This window comes from Stomoxys calcitrans, chromosome 5, assembly GCF_963082655.1.
Source record: "Stomoxys calcitrans chromosome 5, idStoCalc2.1, whole genome shotgun sequence".
In the NCBI taxonomy this organism is placed as follows: domain Eukaryota; kingdom Metazoa; phylum Arthropoda; class Insecta; order Diptera; family Muscidae; genus Stomoxys; species Stomoxys calcitrans.
The window spans coordinates 43,090,020-43,108,564 of record NC_081556.1 but is presented as its reverse complement, the minus strand read 5'-3'; the positions used below and the strand labels follow the sequence as shown (position 1 = coordinate 43,108,564).

The 18,545-nt window shown below is 37.9% G+C and overlaps 1 protein-coding gene across 13 annotated transcripts in view; it reads right to left on the bottom strand.

Annotated features, from left to right (window-relative positions):
• The window catches only part of LOC106087156 (uncharacterized), a 115,903-nt gene that overhangs the window by 19,522 nt on the left and 77,836 nt on the right, over nucleotides 1-18,545 (bottom strand). For 11 of the 13 annotated variants that reach the window (XM_059369183.1, XM_013252083.2, XM_059369186.1 and 8 more), the window contains 2 exons: nucleotides 9,038-9,439; nucleotides 1,986-2,155 (listed from right to left, as the gene is read on the bottom strand). In XM_059369183.1, the coding sequence (XP_059225166.1) occupies nucleotides 1,986-2,155; nucleotides 9,038-9,439 (572 nt within the window). The remainder of the gene's footprint in view (nucleotides 1-1,985; nucleotides 2,156-9,037; nucleotides 9,440-18,545) is intronic. The other 2 variants (XM_059369191.1, XM_059369192.1) reach the window with 1 other exon arrangement.

Below are 18,545 nucleotides of genomic sequence, written 5' to 3'. Positions count from 1 at the left end.
TTTAATCGGTACGGAGTTATCGGTTAAAGGATAAAAGAAAAGAATTGCTATGCTATTGGAGCTATATCAAGTTATGGTCCGATTTGGACCATAATGGATTGAATGTTGGAGATCACAGTAGAAGTCATTGTGTGTTCAAAAAGTAAAATGGGGAGATCGTTTTATTGGGATGCTGTATTCGGTTATACATCGATGCAGACCATATTTGACACGTATGTTAAAGGTCATGGGAGAAGCCGTTGTACAAAATTTCACCCAAATCAGATAATAATTGCGCCCTACAGTGGCTCAAGAAGTAACGATCCCAGATCGGTTTATATGGCAGCTGTATCAGTTTATAAACAGATTTGAACCATACTTTGCACAGTTGTTGAAATTTATAACAAAACACGTCGTTCAAAATTTTAGCGAAATCGGATAGGTTTTACGTCCTCTAAAGGCTCACAAAGTCAAGACCCCAGATCTGTTTATATGACAGCTATATCAGGTTATGAACCGATTTGAGCCATACTTGGCACTGTTGTTGGATATCATAATAAAATACTACGCGCAAAATTTCATTCCAATCGGATAAGAATTGCGCACTCTAGAGGCTCAAGAAGTCAAGACCCAAGATCGGTTTATATAACAGCTATATCAGTTTATGGACCGATTAGACCCGTACTTGGCACAGTTAGTGAAATCATAACAAAACACTTCATGCAAAATTTCAGCCAAATCGGAAAGAATTGCGCCATCTAGTGGCTCAATAAGTCAAGATCCAAGATCAGTTTATATGACAGCTATATCAGGTTATGGACCGACTTGAACAATACTTAGCACACTTGTTGGAAGTCGTAACGAAACACGTCGTTCAAAATTTCAGCGTCTGGAGGCTCAAGAAGTCAAGACCCCAGATCGACTTATATGACAGCTATATCAGGTTAAGGACCGATTTCAACCATACTTAACACAGTTGTTGAAAATCATAAAAACACCTCATTGGATAAAATTTGCGCCCTGTAGTGGCTCAAAAAGTCAAGATCCAAGATCGGTTTATATGACAGCTATAGCAACCGACCTACACCTATAAGAAGTATTTGTGCAAAATTTCAAGCGGCTGGCTTTACTCCTTCGAAAGTTAGCGGGCTTTCGACAGACAGTCGGATGGTCATGGCTAGGTCGACATAAAATGTAATGGGTATCAAAAATATGTATACTTTATGGGGTCTGAGACGAATATTTCAAGGAGTTACAAATAGAATGACGAAATTAGTATACCCCCATCCTATGGTAGAGGGTATAAAAAATCAAATCGGGAATTGATGAGGCCTCCATGGTCGTATGATGCCTTATCATGGAATCGGTTTTGAAGGTGCCTATATCTTTTTATTAGGCCACCGTAGCGCAGAGGTTAGCATGTCCGCCTATGACGCTGAACGCCTGGGTTCGAATCCTGGCGAGACCATCAGAAATAATTTTCAGCGGTGGTTTTCCCCTCCTAATGCTGGCAACATTTGTGAGGTACTATGTGGTAGAGGTAAGGCTTCTACGTACTCAAGAAGTTAAATTTGGGGATCGGATTATATGGGGGTTACATCAGTATGTATACAGATTCGGATCATACCAGGCACGGTTGTGGGGAGTAAGAACAAAAGTCCTTAAGTCAAATTTCAGCCAAATCAGGACAAAATGGAGACTTACTGGGTCTGACGAAGTCAAAAAATCGGTTTATATGGGGGCTATGTCCAAATCTGAATCGATATGGCCCATTTGCAATCCCTATCTACATCAATAAGAAATTTCAAGCGTTCGACTGTTATCGTGATTTCAACAGACGAAGGGACGGACGGACGGACATGGCTGGATCGATTTAAAATATCAAGTCATGATTTGTGGGGTACAGGTCAATATTTCGAGATGTTACAAACGAAATGAGTAGACGGTGTGTTAAATGATTATGGTTATTCGAACTTTTTATTTAATATTTTTCCCAATTTACTTACCGGTATGCCAGCTGGTAGAAAACGATCAACACTATGTACAGGTATTATAAAACAATCCCTATCCAAGGTGGCCAATGATATGGGCTCTGTGCGTACACCGCCCGCTGTCATGGGCACTAAGCCATTGTTGGCTCCAATACCCGTGCCGGTACCGCCTATGCCATAGCTAGCTGAAATGTATGAATTTTAACAATTTAGTAAAAAGGTTTTTCTCCTTGGTAAATGTACGAAAAAAATTAAAAAAAAAACACAAAAAGCATTAAATATGGTCATTAGCTTAAAACTAAACAAAAGCTTAACATATTTAAGCTTTAAATGGGAAATCAACAATGACAAAAGCTTTGCTTCACACACTGTTTCAATGTTGTTAAGGCAAAGCTGAAGCTTTCAAGGAAGTAGTTTTTTTAGGGGCAGGCTTAAAAGCTGTTTGATTAAACACAAAACTAAACAAGGAACATTGCTTTCTAAAGCTTTTAAAGCTTTCTATATTTATACACCATTTTTATTATAAACACAACAATTTACATTTAAACTGATGTTCTCTTTATTTTTAGTTTTCATCAGGTTTTCCACTTTATATATTAAGATAGGACTCAGTTAATGGACTAGGAATTCAGTGATGTATGGTGGAAATGATGGTGGGGGGGGCTTTAAATGTATTGAAGGGGGAAGTATTGTAGCAATGTGTTATTGAATTTTTTTTTAATAAAAAAAGAAACCCATTGAAACGAATAACAACGATTAACTCGAACGAAACCATAACTTAAAAACAACTATGAATTGTATGCATATATAGAGGATATCACCTGGAGCTTTGAAGACAATGAGGAAATTTTGATGTAAATAAAGAGCTTTTTAATTATTTTTAAATACCACCACAGTCGAAATTGGGGTTTTCATATAATTGATCTAAAATTGGTATTTCATTAAAATTTGGGCTCAGATTGGATTTTAGTGAAATTTCCCTAATTTCTGAACAGTTACTTTTATTTTATATTTTATACCCTCCACCATAGGATGGGAGGTATACTAATTTCGTCATTCTGTTTGTAACACCTCGAAATATGTGTCTAAGACCCCATAAGGTATATATATTCTTGATCATCATGACATTCTAAGTCGATCTAGCCATGTCCGTCCCTCTGTTCGCTAACTTTCGAAGGAGTAAACCTGAAAATTTGCACAAATACTTTTCATTAGTGTAGGTCTTTTGGGATTGTAAATGAGCCAAATCGGTCCATGTTATGGATATGGCTGCCATATAAACCGATCTTGGATCTTGACTTCTTGAGCTGCTAGAGGGCGCAATTCTAATCCGATTTGGCTGAAATTTTGCACATGGTGTTTGGGCATCACTTCCAACAACCGTGCTAAGTATGGTTCAAATCGGTCCATAACATGCTATAGCTGCCATATAAACCGATCTTGGATATTGATTTCTTGAGCCGCTAGAGGGCGCAATTCTCATCCAATTTGGCTGAAATTTTTCATGAGATGTTTTATTATGACTTCCAATAACTGTGTCTTGTATGACGCAAATCGGTCCATAACCTGCTACAGCTACCATACAAACCGATCTTGGAACTTGACTTCTTGAGCCGCTAGAGGGCGCAATTCTCATTGCATGAAGTGTTTTGTTATGACTTCCAACAACTGTGCTTAGTATGGTGCAAATCGGTACATAACATGATTTAGCTGTCACATAAACCGATCTTGGATATTGAGTTCTTGAGCCGCTAGAGGGCGCAATTCTAATCCGATTTGGCTGAAATTTTGCATGAGATGTTTTGTTATGACTTCCAACAACTGTGCTTAGTATGGTGCAAATCGGTACATAACATGATTTAGCTGCCATATAAACCGATCTTGGATATTGAGTTCTTGAGCCGCTAGAGGGCGCAATTCTCATCCGATTTGGCTGAAATTTTGAATGACGTGCTCTGTTATGACTTTCAACAACTGTGTTAAATATAAGTTTAAATAGTCCATAACTTGATATAGCTGCCATATAAACCTATCTTGGATCTTGACTTCTTGAGCCGCTAGAGGGCGCACTTCTCATCCGATTTGGCTGAAATTTTGCATGATAACTGTGTCATCATGCAAATAACTGTGTCAATAACTGTGTCTTGTATGACGCAAATCGGTCCATAATCTGCTATAGCTGCCATATAAACCGATCTTGGATCTTAACTTCTTGAGCCGATTTTCCGCTTTTGCTTCTTGAGCCCCTACAGGGCGCAACTCTTATCCGTGTGGACTGATATATTTCACAATGACTTCTACAATGTTCAGCATTCAATTCACTTATGGTCCGAATCGGACTGTCTTATGTATAAAAATCAATTTGTGTTTGTTTGTTTGTGTGTTCCTTATAGACTTAGAAGCGGCTGAACCAATTTTCTTGAAATTTACGCCGATGGTGCATAATGGTTCCGTGGTGAAAATAGGGCAGTACATTTTTTGATATCTGAAAGGGAGGGGACCCTTCCCCTTACCTTAAATTTCAGAAACGCCAGACTCGGAAATGGGTGTTGCGATTTAACCGAAATTTTGCGTGCTCTCTTTTAGTAACTTAAAAGAAAATTTTGGTATTCAAATTTCAGATGGGGTACCTAGGGGGGCCGCCCCACCCCCAAAACTTACCAAAAATATATATATAGACCAATCACAACAATATGGGACTCAAATAAAAGGTATTTAAGATTAGAAAATGTATCTGATATCCAATTGTCGGATTAAGTGTTTTTGGGGGACCACCCCAACCCCCAAAACACCCCTAAATCGGACATATTTACCGACCACGGCAATAGGGGACTCAAATGGTAGGTATTTGCGAGTAGAATACGAATCTAATATCCAAATATGGGACCAAGTTTCTGAGGGTCCACCCTTTCCCAAAAACACCCCCAAGCAGGACTTATTTACTGACCATGGCAATATGTGGCTTAAATTAAAGGTATTTAGTGTAGAATACGATTCTGATATCCAGATGTGGCACCAAGTGTTTGGGGACAGCCCATCCCCGGGAACATCCACCAAAGAGGACAAATTTACGACCATAGCAATATGGGGCTCAAATGAAAGGTTTTCGGAAGTAAAGCACAAATCTGATACCAATATTGGGAAAAATGTCCATGAGGCCACCCCACCCCCATAACACCACCCAAGTAGGAAGTATTTGCTGACCATTGCAATATGAGGCTCAAATAGAAGGTTTTGTAGAGTAAAACACAAATCTGATATACATTTTCAAAGCCAAGTCACTGTGTGACCGCCCCATCCTTAAAACACCACCCAAACCGGTCATGTTTGCCGGCCATGTCAATGTGGGGCTTAAATGAAAGGTATTGGGGCCAAAGCAAGTATTGATGCCCACTGAGGGGTCTACCCCATTCCCAAACTACCTCACAAACAGCAATTTTTTACTGAGCAAAAATTGATACCCACTGAGGGGTCTACCCCTTTCCCAAAATACCCCACAAAGAGCAATTTTTTACTGACCAACGCAATATGGGGTTCAAATAAAGATATTTGGGAGTAGAATACGAATTTTATATCCAAATGTAGGCCCATGTATTTAGGGCATCACCCCTTCCCCTAAACACCACCCCAAGGGTAAAAATTTTTCGACCATGCCAATATGTGGCTCAAATGAAAGATTAGAATTAGAATTTGATAACCAATTTTGGGGTCATGTGTTTTGGGGACGCCTCATCCTGTAAACTCCTCTTCGAAACCAATGGCAATATGGGGTTTAAATAAATGGTATTTGAGAGAAAAGCACGATGCTGATATGTTTTCAGGGCCAAGCGTCTGGGGTACCACCCGATTTACATTTACTTGACTTGAAACAGTTCATACAATCGGATATTGTACGACTGCAGACCATAGGGGTTTCCGTTTCTATAACAAATAGACTCGTGCTAAGTTCAGCCGGCCGAATCTTGGATTCTGCTAAAATTGACTACAAATGCAATTAATTTAAGGGCATATGTGTACTTTATGTACCGAATTTCTGCCACACAGGCAAAAATTCAAGCGTCTAGGGGCCATATAATTCTGATCTGAAGATCGATTTATATGAAGCTATATCAGGTTATAGACCGATTTAAATTATAACTTCCAACAGCCGTAAGTTACAAAAGAATACTACGTGTAAAATTTCAGCCCAATGGGGCAACAATTGTGGCTCCCATGGTCTCAAGATATCATATCGGGAAGTAGGTTTATATGGGAGCTATATCAGGTAATGGACGGATTTGAATTATACATGGCACATACATGTTGGAAGTCGGAACAGAAGTCTTTGTGCAGAATTTCATAAAAATCAGATGAAAATTAAGACCTCTAGCGGCTTAAGAAGTCAAGTAGGGAGATCGGTTTCTATGAAAGTTATATCAAAATCTGGACCGATATGGCGCATTTACACTCCCCAATCACCAACATCAGTAAGAAGTATCTATGCAAAATTTTAAGCGACTAGCTTAATGCGTTCGACCGCTTTAGTGATTTCGACATATGACCGCTATCGTGGTTTCGACTCAGAATGTGAAGGCGATCAAGAATGTGTATACGGTACGGGGTCGTAGATCAATATTTCGAAGTGTTACAAACGGAATGGCTAGATAAGTATGCGACCCATCCCATGGTGGTGGGTAGTGGCCATCGTGACACAGAGGTAAACTGTCCGCCTATGATGTTGAACGCCTGGTTTCCAGGTGAGAACTTCAAGAAAATTGTGAGCGGTTGTTATCTCATTCATGCAAAAACTTCTCCCCTTATAATTGAATCGGACAGCACTCATTGATATGTCAGAAATTTGTCCCCTTTTTCTAAGGCAAATTTGCAAATTACTCCACCATAGGTTATGTTAGTTTAGGTTGAAAAGAGGCTGCGGATGTTAATCCGCCCCATGCCACTATGGACATACACCTAAGCCCGTCATCCGCTTGTGCGCTCTCAATACTAAAAAAAGTCACGTAAAAAAAGAAAATCTTAGTAAGGGATTCCGTGCTACTTACACAATCCTTAATTGTTTTCCATGTCACGCCGATAACTTGGCTTATTTCTGGTACTGTGTCCCCACCTAAGAGCCGCATAAGGTGGGCAATGACAAAGGAAATACTCCAACGTCTCATCATCTTCCCCACATCCCCTACACATGCTATCACTTGCCGCACTGATTTTACATAAGTGAGCTCGTGGTCCTATGTGTCCCGCCATGATACCAATAGCTATACTGACCTCCTTCTTTATTCCTTTCAGTAATAGCCTAGTCCTCTCACTATCTGGACCCCCACCATAGGATTTTCGCCGCCCTACCGACCATTTCGCTGTTCCATAGGGTTGCATGCGTATTCGTCGGCCGATACGATCCCAGACATGAGTGGTATGGAAAACAATAAAGGATTTTATAAGAAGCACGGAATTTCTAGCTTACAATTTTCTTTCTCAAGGTTACTTTTTAGTTTTTAGAGCTCACAACAAACCGATTACTGGCTTAGATGTATGTCCACAGTGGCATGGGGCGGACTAATATCTGCAGCCACTTTTCAACCTTACCATGCCTAACCTAACATGGCGGTCGCTATTTGCCCCTTGGCTTGGCACTAGAACATGCTGACACAAGCAAATCATTCAGGGCCTTCATGATCCGCTTGACCATTATGTCTATGTTCTCCGCAGTTTCCACTTCCTTTTCCGGTCTAGAAGGGTAGTCTTTCGCCTTTCTTCTGTTTGGAGAAAATACTGCAGAAGTGACCCCTCAACTTCTGCAGTATTTTCTCCGAGGATGACACTAACATAACGATGATCAGAGAAGCTGTATTCATCCAGCACTTCTTAGTCGCATATCCTTCCGCTTATATCTGCCGATACAATGATTGCACCTCTTGTCTGTTCGTGATAATAAAGGTAGGTTTATTCCCTTTATTACAGATCGCCAGATTGCAACTTACAATTTATTCGATAGGCAGCTCACCCCAAACTTCCCCATATCTGGTGATATGCACAAGCTTCACTTCACTTTATTACCCCTATTCGTTAAAGTTAAGAGAGTTATGTTAATCCCCTCAACATCCGAATCGGAAGTAGTTCCTCTCGGCCTCTAATTAGTTATAGCTACCAAATAGACTGATCTCCCGTTATGGCGTCCTAAGCAGAGGCGCTTTTGTTACCCGATGTCTCCCAAATTTAAAACTGTTAGCTTATAAATATTCTGGACATTATGTTCGCGATCGGATCCGATTTGAATATATGTGCCATATAGACCGATCTCCCGCTATAGGGGGTTAATCCCATAACTGGCGCATTTATTACAGGGTTAAACTGAAGTTTGAAACAGTGATTTGTATTAGGCCTATTGGCAACCACACCCAATATGGTCCCGGTCGGAACCGATTTGGATATAGCTGTCATATAGACAGATCTTCCGGTATGGGGTCTTAACCCATAACAGGCGCAATTATGGCATGGTACCTCAAAAATGTCGCCACCACCTCTGAAATTTTTTGTTTCTGGTGTTATCGACGGGAATCGAACCAATCTTTTCAAAATGTTGTACAATTATATATGAATTTTAACGCCGGTATTCACAAAATTTAATGTAGCTTTGAAATAAGTTTATTTGACAGATTTCCTTTTTAGAACTGTCAAATAAACCTATTTTAAGGCTTCATTAAGTTTTGGGAATACGGTCGTAAGATTTTGACTTCAAAAAATTATCGTAGACCCTATGACCTGAGTTCTAACGACTCCAATGCTCATTTACTCCCCAAATGATGTTACTTATCTTTCTCAAGTTTCATACCGGAAATATCTGTTTTTAAATATCCACGATGATATCCTCCATTATGCATACCAATGTCCTCTTCATATTGTATTCATCAGTTTAGTTTATATGTGTGTATGTATTTGTGTCGGCTGTATAAAATATAGTTATATAGGTGTGTATGTATGTGTTGGTAATATTCAATTATAATGGAGAGCTATTAAAGAAGTTGAGAAGTAGAAGTAGAATTTCATTCCAAATTGGCTGATCAATTTCAAACCTTGCCTAGCAGCACCGGTGGACCCTGTGTTGGCATTATAGTTGTAACTGTTGCTGCTGCCCACATTGTAGTTGATGTTGCTGTTGCTAATGCCGATGTTGTAGTTGCGGTTGCTTTCTGTCATTGGTATGTAATCGAACTGATTTCTAATACTACTGTTATACGGTGTTTGCTGGTTGAGTATGGTGGTGGTAGTAGTGTTGTTGTTGGTATTGTTGGTGGTGGCGGCGGCTGCTAAGGCTGAGTTGTGGTTACTGCTGCCGTTGTTCCATCTTAAAAGCGATATGGAAGGCTTGCGATCAACTAAAGGCTGCGGTGCATCCATTTCATGCTGCATGGGTGACAGTGGAAGCGTGGTGGTGGTGGTTGGAGTACAAGCACCTGTGAAGCCACTGCACCGTTCTGCAATGAGTTTTGGGTTTCGATTGATTCATTGTTTCTCTTTTGATTTTGAATTTGTTTTTTTTGGTTTTTTATTTTTTTTTGCTTCTCTTTAACAAGAAGTACATGGGTGGCGCATGTTTTCGGCATTCAAGTGAATACCACATGCCTATGGCGTATGTGTTTTTGGCTAGTGCATGATGAGGGTGTCGGTGTATGTGTGCAATGCAATGATTGCTGGTGGGGGGTTATATGATTGTGCATGTAGTATGACAGAAAGCTTGAATATCCTTTTTTGGAGAATAAATGTTGAACACTTTTTTTCTTGGGTTATAATGTTAGTGCGCCTAGAAAGCAGCAAGGTGGTCTACAGCTAAGCACCATTTTTGAGATGCTTTTGGATAATTGTAACAATAAGTTAGTTTATGTTTTAAATTCATCCTACACAAGGGCAAAGAAATAATCGTTTACATAAGACCATTTAAATAATTAAAGCGGTTACAAAAATTACGATAACTTTCCGGTGTGTCTAAAATCTTTCGTAATCCTTTTTAAAACATTTATTCGATAACTTCATTGCAATCATCGAAAAAGTTCGATATTCCACGATCAAACGTTTAAATTTAAGCACCTATTAAATTAATATTTTCTTTAATTTCACAACTTTATTTAATTTCGATAACTTCTTTAATTACGAAACTTTAGTTTGATAACTTTGTTATTTCTAAAACTTCATTTCGATAATTTCTTTATAATTATCGAAAGAAATATTGAGTTTAAAGAAAAATAAAATTTTTAACACTTGAAAGACATAACGAAAAAATGCAAATGTGGATCTGATTTCAAAACTACAAAATAACATGCTATGAACTATAGGCCCAATAGAAGAAGAGGTTAGAGAGCAACACAACTTTACTGAAGAGTAGTCTGCCCGCTACGAAATGTCTACAAAGTAGAGGGTTGCCTGTGATCAAATTAATCTGTAGTCTTGCAATTTCTTTTCCGTAATCAATAAAAAATCATTAATTTCTTGTGGTGTTCATTTACTTGGTCAACTTAGCTCGACTCAACGATAATTTAATCGCATGATATCGATAACAGCCTATAATACCCGATTTACACTGAATAGCGCTTAAATTAAACTCGGCAATTTTTAATCGTTTAGGTTAACCGATAACTTCATTATCAATTTTTGTCTTTATCGATGTCAGAGGAGCTCTTCCTTGTTGAAGGGTTGGACGTCGTTTTTTTGAAAAGGTATCATCGGGCTGGGGTTACACCGACCTACTCTGAAACTTCTGTATATACGCATAGGTCTTAATTGGATAGGGGAACCGGAGCAGAAGGTTTCATTGAATTCCTGGAAGTCAGGCTTGTGTACAGGTGCAAAGAGCTTCTTCGAACTATAAGAACTTACTGTTTCAAATTTCATCGAAATCAAATGAAAAATTCTCCTTTTATGGGCTCAATACTTAATATGGGAAAATCGATCTTTATAGCTGCTACATCCAAATATGGTCCGATCTGGACGATATTCAAGAAAAAGGTGTACAGGAGTGAAAAAGCTCACTCTTTCAAATTTCATCCAAATCGGATGAAAAATACGACTTTTATGGACTCAATTCCCTATGTCTGAAGATTGGTCTATATGGCAGCTATATTCAACTATGATCCGATTTGGACCACATTTAATAAAAAATCTCACTGTAGCAAATTTCATCGAAATCGATTAAAAAATGCCCCTCTTATGAGCTCAATACTCTATATCGGAAGATCGGTTTATATGGCAGCTATATCCAAGTATGGTCCGATTTAGACCACATTCAACAAATAGGTGTAGGGATCTACCAGAACTCAAGGTGCCAAATTTCATAGAAATCGGATGAAAAATTCCCATTTTATAGGCTTAAAACACTATATCGGGAGATCGGTCTATATGGCAGCTATATCCAAATACCATCCGATCTGGACCACATTTGAAAGGTATGGCTAGGAGTCTACCAGAACTCATTGTGTCAAATTTTATCGAAATCGGATGAAAAATTGCCATTTTAAAAGCCCAATACCGGAGATCGGGCTGTCGGTCTGTTGGGCAGCTATATCCAAATATAGTCCGATCTGAACTAAACCTCACAAAATTTGCTAGGGGTCTACCAGAACTCACTATGAAATTTTATCGAAATAGGATGAAAAAATTACCAATTTATTGCCTCAAAACTTTATGTTTGGAGATCGGTCAATAGCGGCTATATATAGCCAAATTCCGATTTTATGATATCAGAAGGTCAGGTTTATATACAAAAAATACGAAATCATCAAAAATTGTTAGGAAAATGACTTCAATTCCCAAAATATCTGAAAATTTATAAATAACCAAATAAATACCCAAAAATTTATTCATTGGGTATTTACCCAGTAGAAACCCATCTCTATTCATGAGGAAATTTGCAGTACATCACTCTATTCTGGGACTGAGGAAGCATGACTTCGAACTACTGAAAGGAGTCTGGACTGATCACTACAACCTCAGGTCTTTGTCATCATGCTGGACGCAGAAAGAGGCAGTCTTCTGCAGGAAGACGTTTGAGCACCCTTTGTGTCACTGCTCTCCAAATTGCGAGAAGAAGTGGGTGACGAAAAGAAGTGGGTGAACACTTCTTTTCGTGCCTGAATTCCCTTCAGGATCTTAGTCAAATTGTAATTCTGGAATTCTGTAGAGGCCTAAATTGGTGTTGAGAGTTTTTTTTTCCTGAGCCTTGGTTTAATTTTTTTGTTTTCACTGCAGGCTTGTATCGCGATGTGGTATATTCCTATCTGTTTTTCAGCATTCTATTCTAACTTCTTCTAGGGCGATTGGAATGAACCTCCGTATGAAGCGGCTAATAACCGAGGTTGAAAGTCTCTTGCCCTCCTACGATGGAAGTATTTGCCGAAGATATCGACTACTTTAGCAAACCTTTTCTCATCTTTGTGGATTTTTACAATTTCTTAGATTCCACGAATTTCAGTTGAGTTATTTTTTAACGATTACCGATTTTTATATTTTCGATCATTATCGATCTATAATAGCCGATTTGATTAATATGATTGTCCCAATATTCCATTATTTTGGCAAAACACATAAATTAAACACATTTTCTTAACTGGTTGATTATCGAGTTTTGGTTAATTTTTATCGATAATTTATGGAGTTTTAGATTATCGATCATCATCGATTAGTTTTTATACCCACCACCGAAGGATTAAGGTATAATCACTTTGTCATTCCGCTTGCAATACATCGAAATATCCATTTCCGACCCTATAAAGAATGTATATATATATATATCCTTGATCAGCGTAAAAATCTAAGACGATCTAGACATGTCAGTCCGTCTATGTTTTGATATAGCTGTCATATAAACTGATCTTGGGTCTTGACTTCTTAAGCCACTAGATGACGCCATTCTTATACGATTTAAATCGAATTTTGCACGAAGTGTTTTGTAATGATATCCAACAACTGTACCAAGTATGGTTCAAATCGGTCCATAACCTAATATAGCTGGCATATAAACCGATCTGGGATCTTGACTTCTTGAGCCTCTACAAAGCGTAATTATTATCCAATTTAGCTGAAATTTGGAATAACGGCTTTTTCTATAACGTTCAACATATCAAATGTGGTCCGAATCGGTTTATAGCCTGATACAGCTGCCTTATAAACCGATCTCCCTACTTTACTTCTTGAGCCTCTAGAGGGCGTAATTCTCATCCGATTTAGCTGAAATTTGGCATGACATGTTTTGTTATGACATCCAACAACTGTACTAAGTATGGTTCACATCGATCCATAACCTGATATAGCTGTCATACAAACGAATCTGGGATCTTGACTTCTTGAGCCTCTAGAGGGCGCAATTATTATCCGATTTGGCTGAAATTTTGTACAACGGTTTCTCCCATGACCTTCAGCATACTAGTCAAATGTGGTCTGAATCGGTCTGTAGCCTGAAACAACACAACAGAGATACCGCACAAAGAACTTGACAAATGCGATCCATGGCGGAGGGTATATAAGATTCGGCCCGGCCGAACTTAGCACGCTTTTACTTGTTTTAATTAATATGGAGTCCTTGCAAAATATAACTTTCGATAACTCGATAAATTTGGTTCGCGAACTCTTGTGAGATTTAATGACATATAAAACGATTTGTTTTGTGTTTTTTTAGTCCTATCCAGTACAGATAAAATGTTCTGGATGGAATTTCAGTGCAAAGTTGTACTGGATTGTCATCGAAATCAGGCGATAACAGACAATAACAACCAATTAACCGTTATTTCCGCTGTATGGTACAAAAATAAAACACAGCAATTGTTGAGTCAACAATTTTTTTCGTTAATTTCGATTTAAAATTTATCGATTTCTTTAAATATGATTTGAATCTCCTAGAAAATAAAGATATCGATAAATTTCGAGTTTTCTTTTCAATTCTACTTTTTTTTTATTAGCTTACGATTTTTCTATTGATGATAGCTGCTTCCGCACAAAAAAGGGATAATGCAAATGTCAAAGTTTAAATTTGTCCATTGGAAATTGAGAGAGGACTTAAAAAATAATTTTCTAAACTACCAATTGCAATGAGTTTATTTATAATGCCAATGCTGTGATAACTATGTATGCGAAATTCTATTTTGGAATTCATATTAGACGAAAAATTTTAACTTACATGGAGTTATAACTTGCTTTTTGAATAGTTTTTTGATTCTATAAATAAGCTGTTTTTTTTTTTGTTGTTAATTTTTGTGTGGTTAATCGAGACAAAGACAGAAAGACAAATGTAGACAGACAAAGACTTCTCAGACAATAAATTATAAAATATTACTCAAACCAATAACTATTTTTTTTAACAAATTTTAGTAGCACAATAACTTCTAATACAATTTTTACACATCTTTTTTTTTTCATTAAATCACTGATCATCAGCATCATTGGTAGAGTTATCCAGTCATTGTTCTAGTCATTGTCCACACCATAGTTGGTTATTTTTTGTTATTTGTTTATATTGATGTCAGTATTGTTAATTTTTGTTTCAGATTAATAGAGTTATTGTGTTAACAATTGTATGTACAGATGTATGTTACAAAGTGGATGTGTTAACAAATAAATGTGAAACTGAATTATGTGTAACCTCATTCGATATTGTTGAGATAAGTGAGTAGTGTAACCATGGAAACACTGACCAATGTTCTCGGGTAAACAATTTAGGCAGTGTATCCATAACACCTTAAAGTCATTCTTACAATAATTCCATGTATAGTAGATTTGTTTCCATAATTTAAATAAAATTTTATGAAAAACAAAATCGTGGTCCTCATCGCTCCGCCTATGCCAAGACAACATGTTCTCTGAACTTATCCTTATGTTGCACTTTTTCTCCATAACAGTCCCCCAGACTACAGAGGCGTAAGTAAGTATTGGTCTAATCACGCTCCTGTAGAGCCAGTGGACTAATCTCGGATTCAGACCCCATTTCGAGCCTACGGCCCATCTACATAGTGCCCAACATCTGTGAACCTACTCAGTACGCTCTTGAATGTGACACTTCCAATTCAGTTTCCTGTCCAAGATCACACCTAAGTATTTAACCTTGTCAGATATTGAAATCGTCTTATTGAGACTTGGAAAAAGAGTACAAATAGCCTTAGAACTTTTTCCTTTTGTATTTCGAAATTTTTATACGCTTTTCCTATGGTAAGGACGGTTTCGGTAACACGTCCCTTGGGAAAGGGTAGTTATAATACCATTTCTCTAAGTAAAGGGAATCTGTAGTTCCAAGGGAAGCGGCAGTTTTTGTTTCTTTATTGCGAAAGAGGGTAGTTTAAGTACATTTTCTCTTAAAACATGGAATGTGCAGTTTTTGGAAGTGGATAGTTTTTGAGCATGGATAGTTTTAGTACCATTCCCCTTGGGAATAGATAGTTAAAGCACCATTCCCCTTAGAAAAGGGGTAGTTTTATTACCATTTCTCTTTGGTGAGGGAAAACTTTTTTCTCTTCTCTTGGTAAAGGGTAGTTTTAGAGCCAATTCCCCTGGTGAATGGTTAATATAGCACAACTTCCATTGACGAATGGTAGTTTTAGTACCATTCCCATTGAGTAATGCTAGTTTTTGTGGCATTTTTCTTGGGAAATAGTGGTTTGAGTACCATTTCTCTCGATAAAAGGTAGCTTCTGTGCCATTTCCTTGGGAAAATGGTAGTTTTGGTACAATTTCGATTTGGAAGTGGTAGTTTTTTGAGTGCCATTTCTCTCCAGAACGGGTAGTTTTAGTATAATTTCAACATTTCCCTTGGAAAAGGGTAGTTTTATTACCATTCCCCTTCATAATGCAAAGTTTTAGTAGAATTTCCCTTGGAAAAGGTTAGTTTTAGTACTATATCCCTTGAAGAAGAGTAGTTTTAGTACCATTTCCCTTAGAAAACATAGTTTCAGTGCCATTTCTCTTGGAGTGTGGTTGTTGTTGTTGTAGCCAAATTTTTATATGGATGTGGCGATCCCCATCAAGCGCCTATTGGTGAGCAAGCTCGTTCCGAACCATAGTACCGATCGACGGGGAAACAGGGTGGTCATTGGTTATTTAAAGGCGCCAATAACTCGCCTTGTCATATTGATCATCATAGGCACTCCGTATTTGTGTAAAAGCCGGTGCCGCCCAGCCTCTCACTGAGACTCTCCGCTCGATACCGCTGCTTGTCCGCGGCTGCCGTTGCAGCTACTCCATATGGAGTATTCCACTATGCTCAACCTGTGGATGCGCCCGGTAGCTCGCAGCTAAGCTTTTCGTGCCAGCAATGAACACCACACAGATCGGACCTCAGTGTTCCGGCCTGTGTGGTGCTCACAGCTATCCCGTGCCCGGCTTGGAGAGTGGTAGTTATAAATAGTACCATTCTTCTTGAGAGCTGATAGTTTTAGTAACAATCTTCTTAGGACTTGGTAGCTTTAGTACCATTCTCCTGGGGAAACAGTAGTTGTAGTATCATTTCCCATTGAAAATTGTAGTTTTAATACAAGGGAAATAGTAGTAATTAATGACCCTTTTTCAAAGGAAAAGGCTGGTTTAAATACAATTTCCCTTAGGAAAGGGTAACTTAGTACCATTTCCCTAAAGCAAGAGTAGTTTGAGTATTATTTCCGTTGGAAAAGAGTGTTTTAAATACAATTTCCCTTAAGAAATGGTAGTTTTAGTACACTTTCTATTGAGAAAGGCTAGTTATAGTACCACTTCTCTTGGGAAAGGGTAATTTTAGTACCACTTCTCTTGGGAAAAGGTAATTTTAGCACCACTTCTCTTGGGAAAGGGTAAATTTAGTACCCTTTCCCTTGAGAAATGGTAGCTTGAGTACAATTTCCTTTAAAAATGGATAATCTTAGTACCATTTCCTTTGAAGAGGAGAGAGTAAATATCATTTTCCTAAAGAAGGGCAGTTTTAATACTACTTCCCTTTGGAAATGGTAGTTTTAGTACCATTTGCTCTAAGTGAAGATAGTTATTGTGCCATTTTCCAAGGAAAGTGGTAATTTGTATACCATTTATAAATATTACGCGTGGGAAAGGGTACTAAGGGTAGTTTTAGTATCATTTAATACCATTTCCCTTGAGAAATTGTAGTATTGGTATCATTTCCCTTGAAAAGGGTGGCTTTAGTACCATTTCCCTAAGGAAAGGTAGCTTTACTTTCTTTAGGCAAACCTAGTTTTAGAATCATTTCCCTTGGCAAATGGTAGTTTTAGCACCACTTCTTTTGGGAAATAGAAGTTTTAGTACAATTTCCTTGGAAAATGTAAATTTTAGTACCATTTCCCATGGGAAATGGAAGTTTCAGTACTATTTCCTATGGGAAATGGAAGTTTTAGTACTATTTCCCATCGGAAATGTAAGTTTTAGTATCATTTCCAAAGTAAAATGGAAGTTTAAATGCCATTTTTCATAAAAGATGAAAGTTTTAGAACCATTTCCCAAAGAGAATTGGCATTCCTCATGGAAAATGGAAGTTTTAGTAATATTTCCCTTTGGGAATGATATTAGTTTAAGTACCATTTTCCTTTAGAAAAAGGTGTTTAAATACCATTTCCCTTGAGAAATGGTAGTTTTCGTACCATTTCTCTGAAGGAAGGTAGTTTTACTTCCACTTTCCTTGGAGAAAGGAAGTTTTAGTATCACATTCCTTGGGGAAAGGTAGTTTTAGTACAACTTTTCTTAGGGATAGGTAGTTTTAGTACCTCTTTCCTTGGGGAAAGGTAGTTTTAATACCACTTTCCTTGGGGAAAGGTAGTTTTAGTACAACTTTTCTTAGGGATAGGTAGTTTTTATACCATTTTCCTTGGGGAAAGGTTGTTTTAGTACCATGTCCCTTGGGAAAGTGTAGTTTTGGTACTGTTTTTCTTTGGAAATGGTAGTTTTGGTTCAATTTCTCGGGGAAAGGGCAGTTTTGGTAACATTTCCTTTGGCAAAGTGTAGTCCTAGTACTCCTGGTAAAGGATAGTTTTAGTACCATTTCTCTTGGGATGGGGTAGTTTTAGCACCACTTCCTCCCATGGGAGGTGAAAGTTTAAGTACCATTTCCTATGGGAAATGGAAGTTTTAGTACCATTTCATTTGGGAAATGAACTTTTTTTTACCATATCCTTTGGGAAAGTTTTAGTAAAATTTTCCATAGGAAATGTACGTTTCAGCACAATTTGCCATAGGAAATATAAATATTAGTACCATTACCCAAAGGAATTGGCATTTCTCATGGGAAATGGAATTTTCATTACCATTTCCCTTGGTGAATTTGAGTTTTAATACCAGTTCCCTTTGGACATTTTTGTTTAAATACCATTTCCCTTGAGAAAGGGTAGTTTGAGTACAATTTCGCTAAAGCAAGCTTTGTACTAATAGTTTTAGTTCCTCGTCCCTTGGGAAAGGATAGTTTGAGCACTATTTTTTTCTTACCGTTGTCGTACCATTTTCCTTTAAAATGGTTTGTTTTGGTGTCCTTGGAAAAGGTTTGGTGTCCTTGGAAAAGGTAAGTTCTAGCACCACTTTCCCTGGAGAGGATAGATTTGTGAAAAAATAGTATTGCTACAATTTCCCTTGTGG